Source organism: Myotis brandtii, unplaced genomic scaffold (genome assembly GCF_000412655.1).
Source record: "Myotis brandtii unplaced genomic scaffold, ASM41265v1 scaffold627, whole genome shotgun sequence".
In the NCBI taxonomy this organism is placed as follows: Eukaryota; Metazoa; Chordata; class Mammalia; order Chiroptera; family Vespertilionidae; genus Myotis; species Myotis brandtii.
Genome location: NW_005370397.1, coordinates 1,916,655 through 1,935,755, shown reverse-complemented (window position 1 = coordinate 1,935,755; position 19,101 = coordinate 1,916,655). Strand labels below are relative to the sequence as shown.

General features: G+C 40.1%; 1 protein-coding gene across 13 annotated transcripts in view; it reads right to left on the bottom strand.

The window, feature by feature from the left end:
* Nucleotides 1-19,095, bottom strand: part of CDC42BPA (CDC42 binding protein kinase alpha (DMPK-like)) — a 202,142-nt gene extending 183,047 nt beyond the window's left edge. For all 13 annotated transcript variants that reach the window (XM_014528257.1, XM_005880129.1, XM_014528258.1 and 10 more), the window contains exon 1: nt 18,352-19,095. In XM_014528257.1, coding sequence (XP_014383743.1) covers nt 18,352-18,529 — 178 coding nt within the window. In that variant the 5' untranslated portion in view covers nt 18,530-19,095. The remainder of the gene's footprint in view (nt 1-18,351) is intronic.
* Nucleotides 19,096-19,101: the final 6 nt, after the last annotated feature.

Sequence of the window (19,101 nt, the reverse complement as noted above, 5' to 3'; positions counted from 1 at the left end):
CCCCGTAGGGGGCGTACAGGAAGCAGCCATGGATGTTTCTCTTTCTCCCTCTCCCTGTCTCTCTAAAACAATAAAAAAAATTTTTAAATGGACTCCTGGAAACTTTTTCTTTTCTTTTTTTGGTCATTGATTTCAGAGAGGAAGGGAGAGGGAGAGAGAGAGAGAAACATCAATGATGAGAATCATTCATCGGCTGCCTCCTGCATGCTCCCCACTGGGGATCAAGCCCACAACTGGGCACGTGCCCTTGACTGGAATCGAACCCAGGACCCTTCAGTGTGCAGGCTGATGCTCTACCCACTGAGCCAAACCAGCCAGGGCCTGGAAGCTGTTTTTAAACAGAGAACACCTGCATTATGTGCGGACGACTCCTGGCTGGGGATCGTTTTCTTGGCCCTCCCTCCCTTCTCCTCACTCTGAGATAAGGTTGCTGGCGGTGACTATCAGCACAGCAATTCAGAGGTCAGAACGCCTCTCAGGGCCAGACTGCCTCCGAGTCCCTGGGACAGACTGGCTGCTCCTGGTGGCTGAGGTTCCGTCAGTAGCTGTCTATGCCTGTTCCAGTCCTGATCCAGCGCCAGCCTGCTGCCTGCCCCTCACCACATCCTCCCAGATTCTAGTACTCTGCCCCCCCAAACAAAATGGCACCTTGAGCATGGATAATCCAGGCCGCACCAAACTAGGAAAACCAATGTGGTGCCCTATCAAAACCCCTTTAATGCTGCAGTAAAAAAAAATAATAATAATAATAAATTTTATTTTTCAGAAATCCTTTTAATCATTAAAACTCTTTTTCCGAATTGGCTGCTTTGGTTTTACCCAGAACCCGGTGGAGGTCAGGTCAGTAGGGCCAGAGCCCCAGCACCTCAGCCTCCTTTCTGTCCATACTTCCCATCCCAGACATGCCTGGGGGACTCCGGGGACATCTCAGAGCACAGCTCTTAAGGGTACCACCAGGTCAAGTCGTTCCCCACCCTTGGGACAGAGGCAGTCAACCAGCCAAGGGCCACCAGCCTCGTTCCAGCCCTTGTGATTCTAGACAAGGGCTCCTGTCCTGGACCCCAAAGCCAGCCAGCCCAGGACCCCAGAAGCAGCCCAGAGCTCACAGGGTGTCCACCTCCAGCTGGTGAGCCTCCTGTGGCAGATGCCCGGTGCCTGTACGGAGCCAGGGCGAGTGAGACTCGAGGCCCTGCCCTGAGCGCCAGGTAGCAACTGTCTTGAGCACCCACCACCTTCTGCCCAGAGTCAGAGCTTTTGCTACCCAGTGTTCCAACTCCGCATCTGAGAGTTTGAAAACAAAGCCGGGGCAGATAAGAGGAATGGGACAGAGCACAGTCCAGAGACTCAGGAGACCTAAACTTGGCTCTCACCCTGCCCAAATAACCCTGGGCTAGACACATCCTCACACACAAAAAAGGCAGGGGTGGGGGGGTGTGAACTCACTGGTTCTGGGTAAAAGCCACTCAGCCTCCTAGTGAAGCACCTAAACTGGGGGTGGTCTTGGGCATCCTGACACACTATCTCCTCTCATTAAATTTCCAATAATCTCAATACCTCCCAATACTCTCAGCTGATTACTTTGTCTTAAACATTACTGAGATCATAGAAGCAATTAGAAGTGAACTGCTTTATCTTCCCACCACAAAACCTACCAACTCACCTGTATCTAAACCTTGTCCTCTGCCTATAAAACAAACAAAACCAAAAAAGCAAGTGCCTGCTCCAATGGAAGCCCAATCCCTGCATTTGCATTCCCTACATTTCTCCCTGCTGAGGAATCATTGTATCAGCCATCATTTTCCCTCCTGCTTAGAAACCCCATGTTCCCCTCTAACTACCACCCAATTGCTTGGCCCCTCATCACTGAAACCCCTTAAAGAGCCACCTATGTGACTCCCACTTTACTTCCTCTCGCTCCTCATGGGACTCCACTTGGACGCTTGCCTGCATGTTAGCCACATTCACAACATGTGACATTCCTTTCCTCTGAAACATATTTTGCTCCCTGACAATCTTCTTCTCATTTTCTTCTACATCACTGGCCACTCTCCATTTCTGGCTCCTCCTCCACTGTTCAAGCTCTAAATTTTGCATGCCTCAAGAGTCAGTTCTTGGCCCCTTTCTCTTTCCTACTGACATATTTTCTTTAAGAAATCTCTAGTCCCATGGCTTTACCTCTAAGCTGATGAATCTAAAATTTATATCTCCAGTCCTACCCTTCCCAATAACTAATATATGTTCAACTGGTTATTGTCCCAAACTCAACATGGCCAAAACAGAATTCTTCTCACCCCATCCATAGCCCTCCCCATCATATATGCTATCTCAGTACATATGAGTAATTGCAACTAAGAGTGTGTGTTCTAAAATCAAATTCCGCCCCCTCCTCACCTACTCCTTCCCTGGCTCCCTCAGCGCCCCGCCACTGCCGCTGGTCGCCCACCATGTTCCACCCCGCCCCCTGGTGGTCAGTGCACATCATAGCGAGCAATCGAACTCCCGTTCTCCGAACCATATATGCTATCTCAGTACATATGAGTAATTGCAACTAAGAGTGTGTGTTCTAAAATCAAATTCCGCCCCCTCCTCACCTACTCCTTCCCTGGCTCCCTCAGCGCCCCTCCACTGCCGCTGGTCGCCCACCATGTTCCACCCCGCCCCCTGGTGGTCAGTGCACGTCATAGCGAGCAATCGAACTCCCGTTCTCCGAACTCCAGAGGGGACACTTTGCTATTAGCCTTTTATATTTGCATAGACATAGATGAGACTACAGACCTGTGTCTCAGTTTCCTCATCTGTGAAATGGGGATAATGCTCCCTTCTTTAGATGATGATTATGTGAGACAATCCATGAAAACTGCTTCAATAGTGCCTGACATACAGTAAATAATAAATAGGAGCTGCTGTTATTCATCTGATTCCTCGGGCCAAAAACATGGACTTCATCCTGTGACCAACCAATCTAAATTACCACCCAAAACACTGTCATATGCTTATTTTCCTTACAACTGTTACCAATATCTGAAATAATCCTATTTATTTACATGTTTATTTTCTGACTCTCCCAAATTATGAGGTAAGCTCCATGATAGCAGACACCCTGCCTGTCTTATTCACTGTTGTATCTCCAGAAACTGGTACCTACAACAGAGAAAGTATGAAATAAATATTGGTTAAAATGAATTAATGAATATACTAACCAAACATTCTATCATAACAAAAGACTACACATCTTAAGAGTACTTATACTTTGATAGAAAGCAGTTTCCAAGTCTTGCTTTAAAAACAAACAGATATTCAGTGGCTCCCAATGCCTAAAGAATCAAATTCAAATTTTGTAATAAGCCAACTGAAATGCTCCAACTCACTATTCCAACCATGTTTCCCACTATTCCCTCCCCCTGTTGCCTTTGAGCTTTGCTGCCTCCACACTCTGCCTTCCATCTAAAATGCACAAAAAATTCTCATCTCAGGATCAGCTCAAATGTCTCCATGATTAATTCTTGTCCATTTCCCACTCTCCTTGTCAATAGTAATCTCTCTCCTGGGCCTCTTTTCATACACTTATAGTCTACTTAATTTCTTGAGGGCAGGAACCACATGTTGTTAGTCTTTATTGTTCCAACACTCCACTGTACACATAATAATTCCTGCACCTCCATTATACACATATTTATTGTGCACACTAAATATTTATTAAATTGACTTTAAACAGACCTTCTCCTAACCACATCTCTGCAGATATCACTAACAATAAAGTTATACTGGAATTTGCATTAGATATAGAATGAGAAGTGATCCTTGATATGACATATAAAAAGACAATTAATAATCCAAAATAAGTCAATTGGTTGTCAAATGAACACCATAAACAAGTTTTATAGGCATTCAGAGAGGGATAAACCAGAAAATATGGCATGGATGAGAAAAGCATTATTTTAATGACCATGTGCAATTTTAAAATTAAAATTTAATTAGTGACATTTATAATGCATCCTTTTCTCTCTTCCACAGAATAACGCTGGCTCAGAATCCTTAAATCAAAACTACATGAGCCCTAGCCGGTTTGGCTCAGTGGCTAAAGCAACGGCCTGCAGACTGAAGGGTCCCAGATTCGATTCTGGTCAAGGGCACATGCCCAGGTTGCAGGCTCAATCCCCAGTAGGGGGCTTGCAGGATGCAGCTGATCAATGATTCTCTCTCATCATTGATGTTTCTATCTCTCTCTCCCTCTCCCTTCCTCTCTGAAGTCAATCCTATATAATAAAACCCTAATATGCAAATCGACAGAACGGCAGAATGACCAGTCGCTATGACCTGTACTGACCACGGGGGGCAGACGCTCAACACAGGAGCTGCCCCCTGGTGGTCAGTGCACTCCCACAGGGGGAGCGCTGCTCAGCCAGAAGCCAGGCTCACAGCTGGCGAGTGTAGCAGTGGTGGCGGGAGCCTCTCCCATCTTCGCGGCAGAGCTAAGAACCCCTCAAGGGATGTCCGCCTGCTGGCCTAGGCCCGCTCATGCACCGGGCCTCTAGTAAAAATATATTTTTTAAAAAAAACCACATGAGAAGGTATTACTTAAAGGTGTTAGGAAAAAGAAAAGAACACCAGAACACTTTACTATAGCACTAATAATTTCTAAAGAAAAGGCTATAAATAAATTGTAAAACTCAATGCCAACTGTAGTGGAGACCATTTGTAGTTTACCCAGAATCATTCCCTCTTGTTAAAATCCTAACATTAAGTTATCTACTCTTTCCTTACACAGCTCATGTACCAATGCAATGACTGGTTCAGGAACAGACATGAGACCTAACTGTGGACGTTAAGACTGGAGAAGAGAAGTTCTGAGAACTTCCTTTCCTTACTCCTCTTAAGACAGTAGTTCTCAACCTTCTGGCCCTTTAAATACAGTTCCTCATGTTGTGACCCAACCATAAAATTATTTTTGTTGCTACTTCATAACTGTAATGTTACTACTGTTATGAATCGTAATGTAAATATCTGACATGCAGGATGGTCTTAGGTGACCCCTGTGAAAGGGTCGTTCGACGGCCAAAGGGGTCGCGACCCGCAGGTTGAGAATCGCTGTCTTTAGAGGACGGTAGGAAGCCACTTTCTCTCCCCCACCTGGAAAAGGAATCCTGCTCTTTCTGTGCCATCCTATAACCTTGGGAGGGGTTGGGGGTGGGTGGTGTTAAGAAAAGCCTCGGCTACAGCAGCAGTGAGACTGAAAGAATCCAGATGTTTGACAACATTGTTGAGCCATCAACCTGTAAGTTTACCCTACCTTTGCTCTTGATAGGTTAGCTAGTAAAACTCTCATTATTTAAACCAATTTGCATTAGATTTTCAATTAGAGCCAAAAGTCTGCTATCGACCCTCCATTTTTATTATTAATCAACAACCTTTTCTTATTACTCACTATCATGTATTGTTTTCTTCCCCCAACCATGGAAGCCAGAACTTATACCATCAAAAATTTGACCTGTTTCTGCCACAGAATCATAAATTCAAGAAATACTTAAAATACAAATGGTCACAAAATTCCTTTCAAGTTCATTTTAAAGAAAAACTCAGTTAAAACTTAACAAAAAGGCCTGAGATCTATAACAAACCTATTATAATAACTTTTAAAGTATCATTGTTGGAAAGAAGAACTATAAATTCTAAGATAATTTTTTACATTTCAGATAAAAACTGCATTTCACTAAATTCAGTGTGGGGCAAAAGTCGGTTAAAGTTGTTCATATGGAAAATAATACAATAACTAATAAATAACACAAGAATAAACTCTGTTTCATGTACTCACAACTGTAAACTTACTTTTGCCCTACCCTGTATATATCTAGAGACCCAAGCATTGCCATACTTTTATTCTAAGAGAGATAATAGATGTCATAATTATTATGAAAAAGATCCTGTTCTAATTATTTTCAGATAGAATGGAAATAAAACAAGTATTTTTGAAAATATTTTTATTAATAAACGTCATCAATACAGTTCTTCGAATTAAAATCCTCTTTGTCTATTACTTAGAATACTAAAATTCAATAGGTTAATGTAAGATAATTTGGCCAGAATCTTATTACTTTCCACTGAATTTTAAAATCAAAATTCTGACTTTTTATAAACTTTATTTGGGCCCAGCCAGTGTGGTTCAGTGGTTGAGCATCCACACTTGAACCAGGAGGTCACCATTCAATTCCTGGTCAGGGCATATGCCCGGGTTTCAGGCTCAATCCCTAGTAATGGGTATGCATGAGGGAGCCCATTGATGATTCTCTCTCATCATTGATGTTTCTGTCTCTCTCTCCCTCTCCCTTCCTCTCTCTGAAATCAATAAAAACATTTAAAAAAAAAAAAATTATTTGGGCCCTGACTGGCATAGCTCAGTGGTTGAACATTGACCTATGAACCTGGAGGTCATGGTTCAATCCCCAGACAGGGCACATGCCCGGTTACTGGCTCCAGTGTGGGGAGTGCAGAAGGCAGCTAGCTGATCAATGATTCTCTCCCATTGTTGATGTTTCTCTCTCTCTCCCTAAAGTCAATAAAAAAATCAATCAATAAATAAAAAGGTGTCAAAGTCATGAAAGTTGAGAAAAATCTGAACACCTAGTCCAGAATGAATGACACTATAGGGCAGTGATGGCGAATCTTTTGAGCTCGGCGTGTCAGCATTTTGAAAAACCCTAACTTAACTCTGGTGCCGTGTCACATATAGAAATTTTTTGATATCTGCAACCATAGTAAAACAAAGACTTATATTTTTGATATTTATTTTCTATATTTAAATGCCATTTAACAAAGAAAAATCAACCAAAAAAATGAGTTTGCGTGTCACTTCTGACACGCGTGTCATAGGTTCGCCATCACTGCTATAGGGCATGATATCCAAATGCAACATGTGACTCTGAACTGAATCTTTTTGAATCCTTTTGCTATAAAGATATTATCAGGACAACTGACAAACTTGAATGAGTTCTAAAGATTAGAAGATAGCAATACATCAGTATTAATTTCTTGATTTTAATAGTTGCACGTGGTTATTAAAAGAATATAGAAAATACACACAAACATATAGGGCAGAGGTCCTCAAACTTTTTAAACAGGGGGCCAGTTCACTGTCCCTCAGACATTCCACACAGGTGCACTGCGGGACCGGGACGAGTCGGCTGCTAAGCAGGACAGGCAGCGGCGGCAAAAACACCCAGCGGGCCGGATAAATGTTTTTGGCGGGCCGCATGTGGCCCGCGGGCCGTAGTTTGAGGACCCCTGATATAAGGCATCAAGCTGGCACTTCACTGTTCAATGGTTCAGAGGGGAAAACATTGTACTGTACCTGTAATTTTTCTGTAAGTTTTAGATTGTTTCAAAGTTTCTAAAAATTATTTCTTAACAGTAAATAAAAAGATTAGGGAAATAGACAAGGACCATATCATTAAAAATTCTGTATGCCATGCTATGGAGTTCAAATGTCATTCTGAAAGCTATCAGTAGTCATTGTAGGATATCAAGCAGGATGCTGAAATAATCAAGGATCATGTTGTGTGTTTTTGTTGTTGATCCTCACGAGAGGATTTTCCCCCCTAATGATTTTTAGAGAGTAGAAGGGAGGGGGGATAGCGAGAGAGAGATTGAAACACTGATGAGAAACATCATTCAGCCGCCACTGGGGACTGAGCCTGAAACCTGGGCATGTGCCCTGACCAGGAATCGAACCGTCACCTCTTGATGCATGGGTCAACACTCAACCACTGAGCCACACCAGCTCATGTTGTATTTTTTAAAAGCCCTTCTACTAAACAAGGGTCTGGATGTGTAGGATTCACAATATTTTCAGTTGAGGGGCACATGTAATAATGAGGTTGCAGATTACTTAGCATGGGGGGGGGGGGGGGGGGGGGGGGAAGCATGATGAATAAGGCCAATAAGACCAGGAGTGTAATCCATTTAGATACGTTTAATACAGACAAACAATTGAGCCAGATGCACAGAGAGGGTGAATAAAATCAGGATAGCCCAAGAGCTGCTGTACTTAACTGGGATTACCACAGGAAGACAAGCAAAAAAACAAATATGACCACTTCATCACAACCTCAAGCAATGTAACAGAGCAATGGACTCCTGGAAAGAACTGTCAGCTTAGCATGCATCAGTCCGAAATGGGATGACACATCACAAAGGTATGCAGCAAAAAGGCAGAAACAGAAATCGCACCACACTTGCAAATATTACTGTATTTTTAACCATAAAAGCGAGAGAATCTTTATAAGTATGGAATAGGGAAGAGCTTTATGATAATCACATCTATAGTTTAGCTTTATCACATGCCTGAACTTTTAGTCTGATTTAAAATGTTTCTTATTTATGATTTTTGGTCCGGGCAAGGCCATAGCTGGCAATACAATCTCAAAATGGGGCTTCAGCCATTGTGGGCTTTTCTTAATCTCTTTTCAAGCAAGTATTTTTTATTTTATTTTTTTTTAAAATATGGTTTATATTTAGTTTTTCATTTACATACAATACCGTACATGTCTTCAAGTTTGTATATAAAGGGTTTCACCATTCAGAGATGTGCTTACTGGTCCTGATACTTTTATTTCTAGATGCTGTATTTATTATGTAAACCAAGGAGTGCTGGTTAAGTGTTGGAATTGCCTGAGGAAGTTTTGTTTCTCTGAGGGCTAACACAGATGGCACAGCTTGGATTTTTCTTAGTGTGATTTCCCTCAAGCAAGTATTTTTTAAATCTTAGGACAGGAATCTAAGTAAATGCTTGATGGCTTTTAATAATATCTGAGTCAAGTTGGGACACTACACTCCCAGTAAACCAGATACTTAATAGATTCTTGTTGTAGCAGGACAACTACACTGCTTTTACAAAACCCTCATAAAATCTAATTAGCTGTGTTCTATTTCACAGCCATGATAGTCTCTCTCTCAAATTCTGTACTAATTCTGTAAGAGAGGTAACTGGATTAAAAAATGATCAAGCCCTACCGAAGGGGGGGGGGGATCACTAGGTTAGCAGGAGCATCTTTGCAAACCAGCCGTTCCTCTTTAAAAGGGTTCCAAAGTCAAATGACTTAGGCAAATTATAGGTAAAACAAAGTTAAAGAGCTTCTATACTGCAGAACTTTAAAAACGTTTACCATGGTAACGTGCTTTGTAATATCCAGAGGGATGCAATGAACCCTATTTCCCGATCTTACCTATCCCCTGAACTCTTAATTTTCAGAATATTCATTTTTATCTCTTGAAATATCGTTTGGGAAACACCGGTATACAATAATTATCTCCTTCATACTTACTGTCAAGCCACACAACATGCATTTACGAATGCTGCGTAATCTTTAGTCCATAAAGTCCAAAGTTAGACACATCACTAATTTTTCATTATTAATTTAAGTTTATTCTGAGTTGAGGTCCAGAAGGCTACCACTAAATTGCATATTGGAGTTACTTAAATCCAAAAATAAGACACAACTAGCCACTTCATAATATTTGCTGTTGGTGGTAGAAAGAATGGGCATTGGCTTAGTATTTACTGAAAAATAGTTCAGTTAAGAACAACAAAATGTTCCAATGCAAATATCTTATCCTAGAAGAAGGAATGAGATACTGTTTGCATAGTCACACAGGTAGAGGCATCTCCAATGCCAATGAAGTATTATCAGTAACCTGTGAATATGTTTGTTAATGGTAAATGCAGTTATTTATATCTTTGAATTAGTACATTACAATTAAACTTTACCAAAAAAATAGCGTTTTAATTTTTCCTTTATCAAAGACTAGACAGAAACTTAAAAACCAGAAAGAGAGGGAAAGGCTGACAAAATACAACAACAAGTCACCAGGAAAAAAAAAATACTAAACCAACTTTCAACCTTTTGGCAAAATAAGCTACTACTATTATGCCCACTTTTTACAAATGATAAGAGAAAGGTTAAATAACTTGCTTAAATACCCAGTTAGTAACCAAAATCAGTCTGAATCCAAAGACTCTGTTCTTTATCAGTATCATTGGTTTAGAGCAGGAATATTTCAAGTTGAGGTATTCTACTTATGGAAACTCTGTAAATTTAATTACGTTTTATCACTATGAATAGAGCAAACTGAATAGAAGGGTGTGTGTTATTTTCATTGATAAGCCTACAGTGTTGCGTAAGCAATTGGAAAGAAAACTAAAAGTTAAATGATTACATAGACTGAACTACTTCACAGGTATTTTTTTTTTAATTTATTTCAGAGAGGAAGGGAGAGGGAGAGGGAGAGATAGAAATATCAATGCTGAGAGAGAATCATTGATCAGCTGCCTCCTGCCTGAGCCCCACTGGCCATCGAGCCTGCAACCAGGGCATGTGCCCTTGACCGGGAATCGAACCGTGACCTCCTGGTTCATAGGATGACGCTCAACCCCTGAGGTAAGTCAGCTGGGCCACATGTTTGTTTTTTAATATATTTTTATTGATTTCAGAGAGGAAGGGAGAGGGGGAGAGAGAGATAGAAACATCAGTGATGAAAGAGAATCACTGATTGACTGTTTCTTGCACGCCTCCTACTGAGGATTGAGCCCACAACCCGGGCATGTGCCCATGACTGGAATCGACCTGGGCCCCTTTCAGTCCTCAGGCTGACGCTCTATCCACTGAGCCAAACCAGCTAGGGAGGGCCACGTGTATTTTTAAAAGATTGCTTTCATCCACATAAGCAGCAGTACTTTTAGCACAGCTAGACTGGGGGTAAGAGAAATGGTGGTAATGGGGAAGAATTAATGAGAAAAATAAATGTATATCAGGAGAGAAAAGAAGACTAATTTATCCTGCTATAAGTTACTTGTCTTTAAGCAATCAAGCTGAATCACCTCTATTATTATTATCTGCCACCCTAATACCTAGAAGTTTATAGTGTCATAGAGTCCTACCTGTTCACATAGTGCTGAGTAGCACCAATTATATATGGTTTTTCTCTTTAATGAAAGGATTGTATCTTCTGGTTCCTGTATACAACAAATAATAACTGCTGCCACTTGAAACCCATAGCTTCACAGATACAATGTTACAATAATAGCAGAGTTCCACATTAGTCCAAACATCTGAAAACAACAGATTAGCTAAAAGTTGTAACCTCTTAGACAAAATAATACTGAACACTATAATGAATTCTAAAGTTGCATAAGTCCATGATCTCTCTCAAATATCACAAAGTAGTGAATACAATTATTTCAGATAAATAACAGTTTTGCAACATGTTACAATTACACAATAATTATTAAATAAATATTAAATAATAAAGCTGTGAGAATTTCCTTACTTATTGTGAATGCCTGTACTTGAAAAGCAAGTTTAATTAGAGCAAGAGAAGGTCATAAACAGAAACTTCTCAGTAATTCCAAGGATTTCATAGGTTAACAGCACTAGTTCATTATTATATCTAATTTCACTCTACTCTACAGGATGCTTTTCCTAAATGTAATTTTCACCAGCATCACTCTTGTGCTACCATGATTGCTTTTCAATTCACATGACTATCACACATAAGACAATTAAAAGTCTACAACTGCCCAACCAGTGTAGCTCAGTGGTTGAGCATCGACCTATGAAGCAGGAGGTCACAGTTCAATTCCCGGTCAGGCACATGCCTGGGTTGCAGGCTTGATCCCCTGTAGGGGGTGTGCAGGAGTCAGCTGATCAATGATTCTATCTCTCTCCCTCTCCCTTCCTCTCTGAAAGCAATAAAAATATATTTTAAAAAAATAAAAGTAAAAGTTTACAACCACTAAGTAAAATATAACTTATTGAGATTTGGATTCTCTCTACAAACGACGCAGTATCCCTGTTGCCCTCAAGATTTTCTCTTAGAACCCTGATACAAAGAATACCATGACCTCATACTGAAAGAACATTTCTCAAAGGGTGTTCCACGGAACACTTGCCATCCACCTTCCAGATACTCTGGGGGGGAAAATGATTCCATAATCATATGAAATTATAATTCTAAGATAACCTGCAGTATTTTTAATGTTTACTTTTTTTTAAAAAAGTTTCCCAAATTTATTTAACTATGTAAACCTTCTCCTCCCCACCCACCTCCCTAAAGCACTTAATCTCTCATGGATTTCCAGAACACATTTTGAAACTAAGGAGGGGTCTAGAGTGAAAAAGCCCCGATTCCAAAATAGAAGCAAACAGTTCATAGAAGGGAGAATTAAAGGGGCAAATATCGAGACTGGGAAGTGGGGGAGCCAGGTCTTTCTGCCTCCTGTTACCCTGAAAGCCAAAGTGGTGCTCCTTTATAGCAGCAGGTAAAGCAGCACCAGAATGGGGCAGGGGCGTTAGACAACAGAGGACTAGCCACTCCCCACCTATTAACTGGAAAAAGAAGTGGACACAGCAGAGTGTGTGGAGCACCGAGCTGGGAAGAGCAAGCCTGAGCTCAAATCGGCATCGGAGGGAAGAAAAGGAAATCCCCTGGATCTGGAAAACAGTGACAACAAAGACAGCCATTCGTATGTCCGGGATGACCTATCCTAATAGTGGGGTCATTCCAAAACAAAAACCATTAGGGAAAGAACTTCTCGACTCATTAAGAGACAGTAAAAGCAGCTGAGCAATTCTTGGTCTTAGCGACCAAACTCGAAGTCACTCTCACTGGCAGTTTCATTAATAAGAAGAGATGAGAAAACCTCTGGAATTAGCAAGTAGTTCCCACCTATTATCTACTCTAGCGTTCACGTGGAGTAACTAGAAGATACAACCAAAAAATGATGAACCTGTATAGACCGATGGAGACCTATGGTCATTCCTCGTGTTCAAGCTTACAAAACTCTGACAATCAATGGAAGTCAACATCCAAGAGCCCAAAGGCAGGAAAGGGAAATGACAAAGGAATAGGAAATGAACCATCAAATACAAAGGAGTGAAGTTAATTTCTCACTCCATTAAGTTCTTCTAAATTAAAAATACCCAACCATTCCCAGGTCAGACCAAAGCAGCAAGCCAAGAAAACAGTATGTTCATGCTCATGTTCTTCCTCTTCCTCTCTTCCATACTCCCTCTCGTTCCAGGGATCTTGTCCCTCCCTACCCTTCTTCTCTTCATTCATTCATCAGACTGTGCTTTTTCAGAAAAGGACCCATGTCTATCATCTCTTCGCTGTTAAACAGTCAACATATTTCAGCTTCATCTACACTAACGAGTTTCAAACTCTTTTATCCCAATCTACAGCAAGAAATACAAGAAAACACAAGAGTTTGTGCATAGCAATACTTACTCTTCCTACACATGATGTACTGGATATTTTCTATTCTAGTCTATTTAACATTTTAAATGGTTGGACTTTCAAACTAATCAAAACCAAGAGGATGAAAAACAATGAGCTACATATTCAATGTACTGTCAATAAGTGTACCAACAGAGAAAAGGTTTTGGAAGAAATTTTTTGACTGCCATAGAATAGTACAATAAAATATTAATTTGTACCAAGTTCAGTTATTTTACCATAAAATAACCTGGGCTTACTATGTAATATTAATCAAGTCCTAGGAATTATGGGAAATTTCATAAAATTACAACATACTATGCTATTTGTTTTATGTTTTTACACTGCTATGCTAATGTATGCCTTGTAATTCCACATGAAATTCCTAAAATTCTCAAAGTGCTAATTCTGGCATCCCTGTTCTCACTCATAAAGCAACAGATTCTTAAAAACAGAAAAGAAAGAAATGGAAAAATAATAGCCACCACTTAGAGAACATGCTTCTACCATGTGCCAGCATTGTGTTAAATCAAATCGCTGTACTTATTCACTATTCTTCTTAGAATAGACTATTAGGTGGCTAGTATAAAGGAAATAAGTGCCCAAGCTATATTTCTGAGACATTTATAAGATCCTAATTGAGGATTAAAAAAAAATAATTTTAATCCTCTGTATTAAATGAACATGTTGACAATTTGGTATGATTAATAAACTCTAATCAGGAAAAGCTAATGATGAGGAACAGCCGAAGTGAAGGACAAAATACCCTCAAAAAGATTCAGATCCTTCTAATAAAGTCATCATCACCTCACTTAACTGACCCACACATGAAAAAAATGTGAATAATCTTTAAAACTATGCTAATGAAAGGAAAAGTTAACACCACAGTGTTGGGGTCCATCCCCAGCAGGTCCAGGGGTTCCCAAAGGTGTGGACGGAGTCGGCGAAGAAGGAATGACATGGAGGCAGCGTTCAGTTGATCAGCATAGTTGGGTTCTCTCTTTATTGTCCTGTTACATCTGTATTTATACCATTTGATCCTATAAGCATGCCTCTATAATCACATCATGGTATGTTTTGGGTAACGTTCTACAGTTCCTTGTTTCATTTCCATAGTTTCTTATCTGACCTTTGCCAAAAATTCTGTCTCTATCTAGTTCTGTTGATTTTAATCTTGTCTAGGTTAATCTCTGTGTTCCATTATAAGGGCTATTCCAAGGTCACTATTCTTCTGCTCTATTGATAAGCTACAAGGAAGTGACTGAAGGAGATTATCCTACCCAATAAAGGTTATGTCCTCCCAGCCTCGCTGCTTGCCTTCCGTGGGACTGCCCTGTGTCAGTGGGTCTCCAGGGGTATAGGCTTTTGTGCTTTCCCTGGGGGGCAGACCCCCTGGGGATGTGAGCCCAACAAGTCCCAAATTTATTGCCAACAGTCTTAGTCCAAGTTCTTCATAAGTAGTACATGGTATTTCTGTAACACTAGGGGGATTTACTGATTTATTCTCTTCCTTAGTTCTGTTAATCCCTAACCTGGGGAAACAACCTTTCTTGGGGAGGTGGTCCTGTTTAAAACACATAGTGCTAAGAGGGAGAGCAAACCATATGCCATATATGCCAGGTCCCTTGAAACGTAACCTGTGCAGATGTTTCTTCCCTGCAGCGCCTGTGTCAAGCAGCAAGGGTGGTCCGGCTTCCGGCAAATTCCCCCATTTTTATTTTTTAAATTACAGCGCATGTAAATCAGCGGCCACCTCTCGGATTGAGAGGTTGTTTAAGACTCGGAAGAAGACCTGTTTGTGACTTTGCCAACAGGTCAGTCCAAGGCTTAACCCTATATCGGCTCCCCACACCACAGTACCTGCTGATGTACTCTAGTAAAAGATTAGATTCAGGAAGTATCAAAAACCAGTTATCCACATATAAATAGCTAGGATGTTTCTTTTGTATTGAGTAATACCATCTTACATCTATTTTTTAAGTAAATTAGTAAAGAATTACCTTAAACTCCCATTTCCCATTTCAAAGTAGAGGGTAGCCAATTGAATGAATAATAAATGTAGTTATTACTAGGAAGTTATTTTTACTTCTACAACTCTACTGTAACTTATTCTAGAGTTAGACTACTGACATCAACACTCTAATTTTATGAACATACAAATCATAATTATTTCAACAACTTAAAAAACAAAGGAGACAAAACATAGTCGTTCAAGTCTTATTAGATATAACTGGAAAATATGTATTATTAAATGTGAAAGTGACCTATGGCCTTAGGGAAGTCTCATCCGCTTGCTCTGTTGCTTATTGGCTTAATCCCCTCTTCCTCTCTGGAGCGCTACTTGTTTACTCCCTCAAGCCATCAGCACTAAGCAAGGATGCTGCCAAATATATACACAGCTCACCTTGAATCGTCATTTTCTTATTGTCATGACACTGTAATGAACAAAACATTAACTGCACTAATATAAACGTGAAATGGGCCATAATTAGAAATAAAGTGAAAATGATGGAAATAAAGCAAGGTAGAATCTTGGCTGACTCCTTTTTTACAAGTAGCCTGTCATAAGCATAAAAATAAGGAATATCTAGATGACACTTTGATTAATATAAATAGCCAAACACAAATATACAGCATATATTATGAAGTATTTAACTACTACTGCTCTCCTGTTGCAAATATTGGATCTTTTAAAACTCAAACTAAAAACTGTATCACTTTAAGGAAAATCTAAATTGACAAATGTAACCCCAACAAATAGTCCCTGTAAATTTCCATTATAGACCTCCAAAAAAGTTTAAAAAATTAAATTGAGGTCCAGTCACTAGCTGGAAACTTTCTTAATCTAATTGTTTTTATATAATGTTAGGCAATGAAAAAAAAAATTGGACATTTCCCCGAAATGTTGTAATCAAGTCATATATGAAGAACAACTGACTTATTTCAATACTTAAATTAAATGAAGAGAATGGCATTCTTAAATAACCTAAATTCTCAAATAACTTAATGATAGTAACTACTACTTATGGCACATCTCAACAGCTTCTCCATTCTTACATTCCTTTTCTTACTTTTTACCCAAACTTCTGTGGTTTATAATTCCCACTTTCAAGACCTCATACTCCCAACTTAAAAATGACTGAGACTTAACAGATACTACCTGGCCCAAAGGTGCAAAAAGTCAGTCCTTAAAAATTCTAGTCTCTGGTTCTCTATCACTGAGAAACACAATCGAAGTTTACTTAAAAGACAACATTTTTGTTATGTTGTATCAGATTTCCACAAACCATGAAGCATATTACTAAAACTGAATTTGTTTTAAATTGTGAAAAGTCCCTGGTTTAATATACTTTTAAAATATATTAATAAAAATAGAGTGTATTTGGCCAAATACTTATTTGACTTGTTTCACTTAAATTAAATATGTATAACGAGTTTTTAAAATATATATATAAGAAACAAAGCCCAAGGAAACATATTTAGTGGAAAACATCTATGAGTTATTCTGATAATACTGTGCAGCAAAATATCTCAGAACATAAAACTACTACGTAAACTCTTAATACAAAAGGCAATTGAGCATAAGGTTTTCTCTTCTTGTCATAATTTTAAAAGTATATTTATTACTGGTACATAAAGAGTTCTTCGACTATTCTGAAGATAAGAATAGATAATAGCAATCGTAATCAGACTAGAATGAGTTCTTGAACCATAATTCAAGAACTGAAACTCTAATTCTAAAAGTACCAAAAACCTGTCTTTAAACCTCAAAAAAGATCACTCTAAAATAGTTCTAAATTTATAAAACATGGGATGTAAAACTACATGCAATAAAATATTTTACTCTGCACATAAAAATAAGACATACAAAACCAGTACCAAAGTCAAAATTGTCTCACTCTTAACAGAGAAGTCACTTGAAAGACGGTTTAGAATTCTTCCCTTCCCAGTAAAAGTCTGGTATTCTGTTTTAAAAAACCATCCTATTCACTTACATGTAAGCAATCTTCAATGAGTGATTTGATTTACCTGACAAGCTAACTTTTAATAAATTTCAAATTAAAAGACAAAACAAAATAATCACCAATTGACTTTTACTCCAGGAACATAAAGCTGACTTGGGAACAAAGACATTCTCGTATCAAAACTTTCCAACAAGCTAAAATGCCCAGTTTTACGAAGGTAACACAGCACTCCTGGGGCTGAGCCTTCCAAAGCCCTGCACCAATGCAGGTGGGCGATGCGAACAGCTGGACGCGTGAATGGACTTGGATGTAACATTGGACACGGCGTGAAGGTCACCTGGGAGCGCCTGCTCTCATCAAGCTCTTTCCCACTACAGCGGGTCTTCCAAACCACATCCATACTCAGGAGAACGAAGACAAAACACTGACCATTTTAGATATGAATTAAATGTAGAGCAAATCAAACTTGAGGCAGGAGCTGCTCCCGAACACTCTCTCCCAACTACCACCACAACGTGTTTGAACATGTAGGTCACTTTATCCTACAAACACGGCAATTCATGGCAAGTCCATGTGCAGTTGTTCCTTTGCTTGTCCTAAACGGGGATGAAACAAAACCCGCCGATAACCACCTTCGGGTTCCTGTGACGTCAGCTATTTTAGTATCTCCTCCCATTTTCCAGAGCGATTTCCAAAGTCTGGGAAGGAATGTTTCCACTAATAAATACCTTTGCATTGAATGTCTGTTACACCCCCGGGAGGCATCCAGCTCTGCCCATCAGAGAATTACTCAAAAGCTCTTAACTGCTGACCTAAAAACCTAAGTCTTTCTCGTAAATTCCACATTAATTCGTGGCAACAGCTGAGCAGCCTGGTTGTACTCCTGGGAAAATAGTCACCAAAACCTAGAAAAAAAATTCTGGAATAATTGGTGTCTATTCTCTTATTGTATATATACATATATATATATTTAAATATTATTTATATATTACATATGACATATTATGGCAATGTTATATATACTATATTACGTACTTTATACCGTATATTACATATGTTTATAGACTCAGTTTACTCATAGTAACTCTCTATAACAATTAAATGATAATGACAAACTCACCCCATTCTAGGTATTCCAGAATGTTCTTCTCCCTTCTCAGCGGAGAGTTGTTGCATTCGTCGTACAGGCAGATGAGAATGTCCAGCAGGGTCTCCACGCTGAAGCACTGCCCGTGGGTCCGCGCCGGCCCGTCCAGGATGAACTGCTCCAGCTGCCGCAAGCGCACTTCCCCAGACATGGTTGGTGGCTTCGGGTCCCGCTGGCTGTCCTTCGACTGGTGAGCGACTCCTCCGGGGAAGCTTTGAGCCCAAGTGTTAAAAGCTGCGGTTTTTTAAAAAACAAACCGCTGGCGATTCCAGCCACTGTCGTGCAGCGCCGGTGCTGAACCGAACATCCAACACGCCGCTGCCCTCACTTGACTGCCGCGTCTTCAACTCCGCGCATGGACATATAGGTGTGGGGGGGTGGTTACCATAAAATATATATCTGATACATTTTTAGAGAATACAATTAAGTCGTAGATTTAAATAAAATAATAATTAAAAGTACAACGAGCCAACGAGTCAACACTTCTTTCGGGGGAGGGGAGGGGGGGAATCAACAGCTCTTCTCCTTCATTCAAAATTCAGCTCGTGCAACCTAATCCCGAAGCGAAGCCCGTTGCATCATTCATTAGGTCCGCGGCGCATCAGCCATTCGCTTCCCGGGAAGGAGGAGCACGGAGCAGGGAGGACCAGGCCAGACGACGGGAAGGGGGAGGGAAACCCAAAATCCGCTGCAGATCCTCGCCACCGCCGCTGGGCCGGTGCA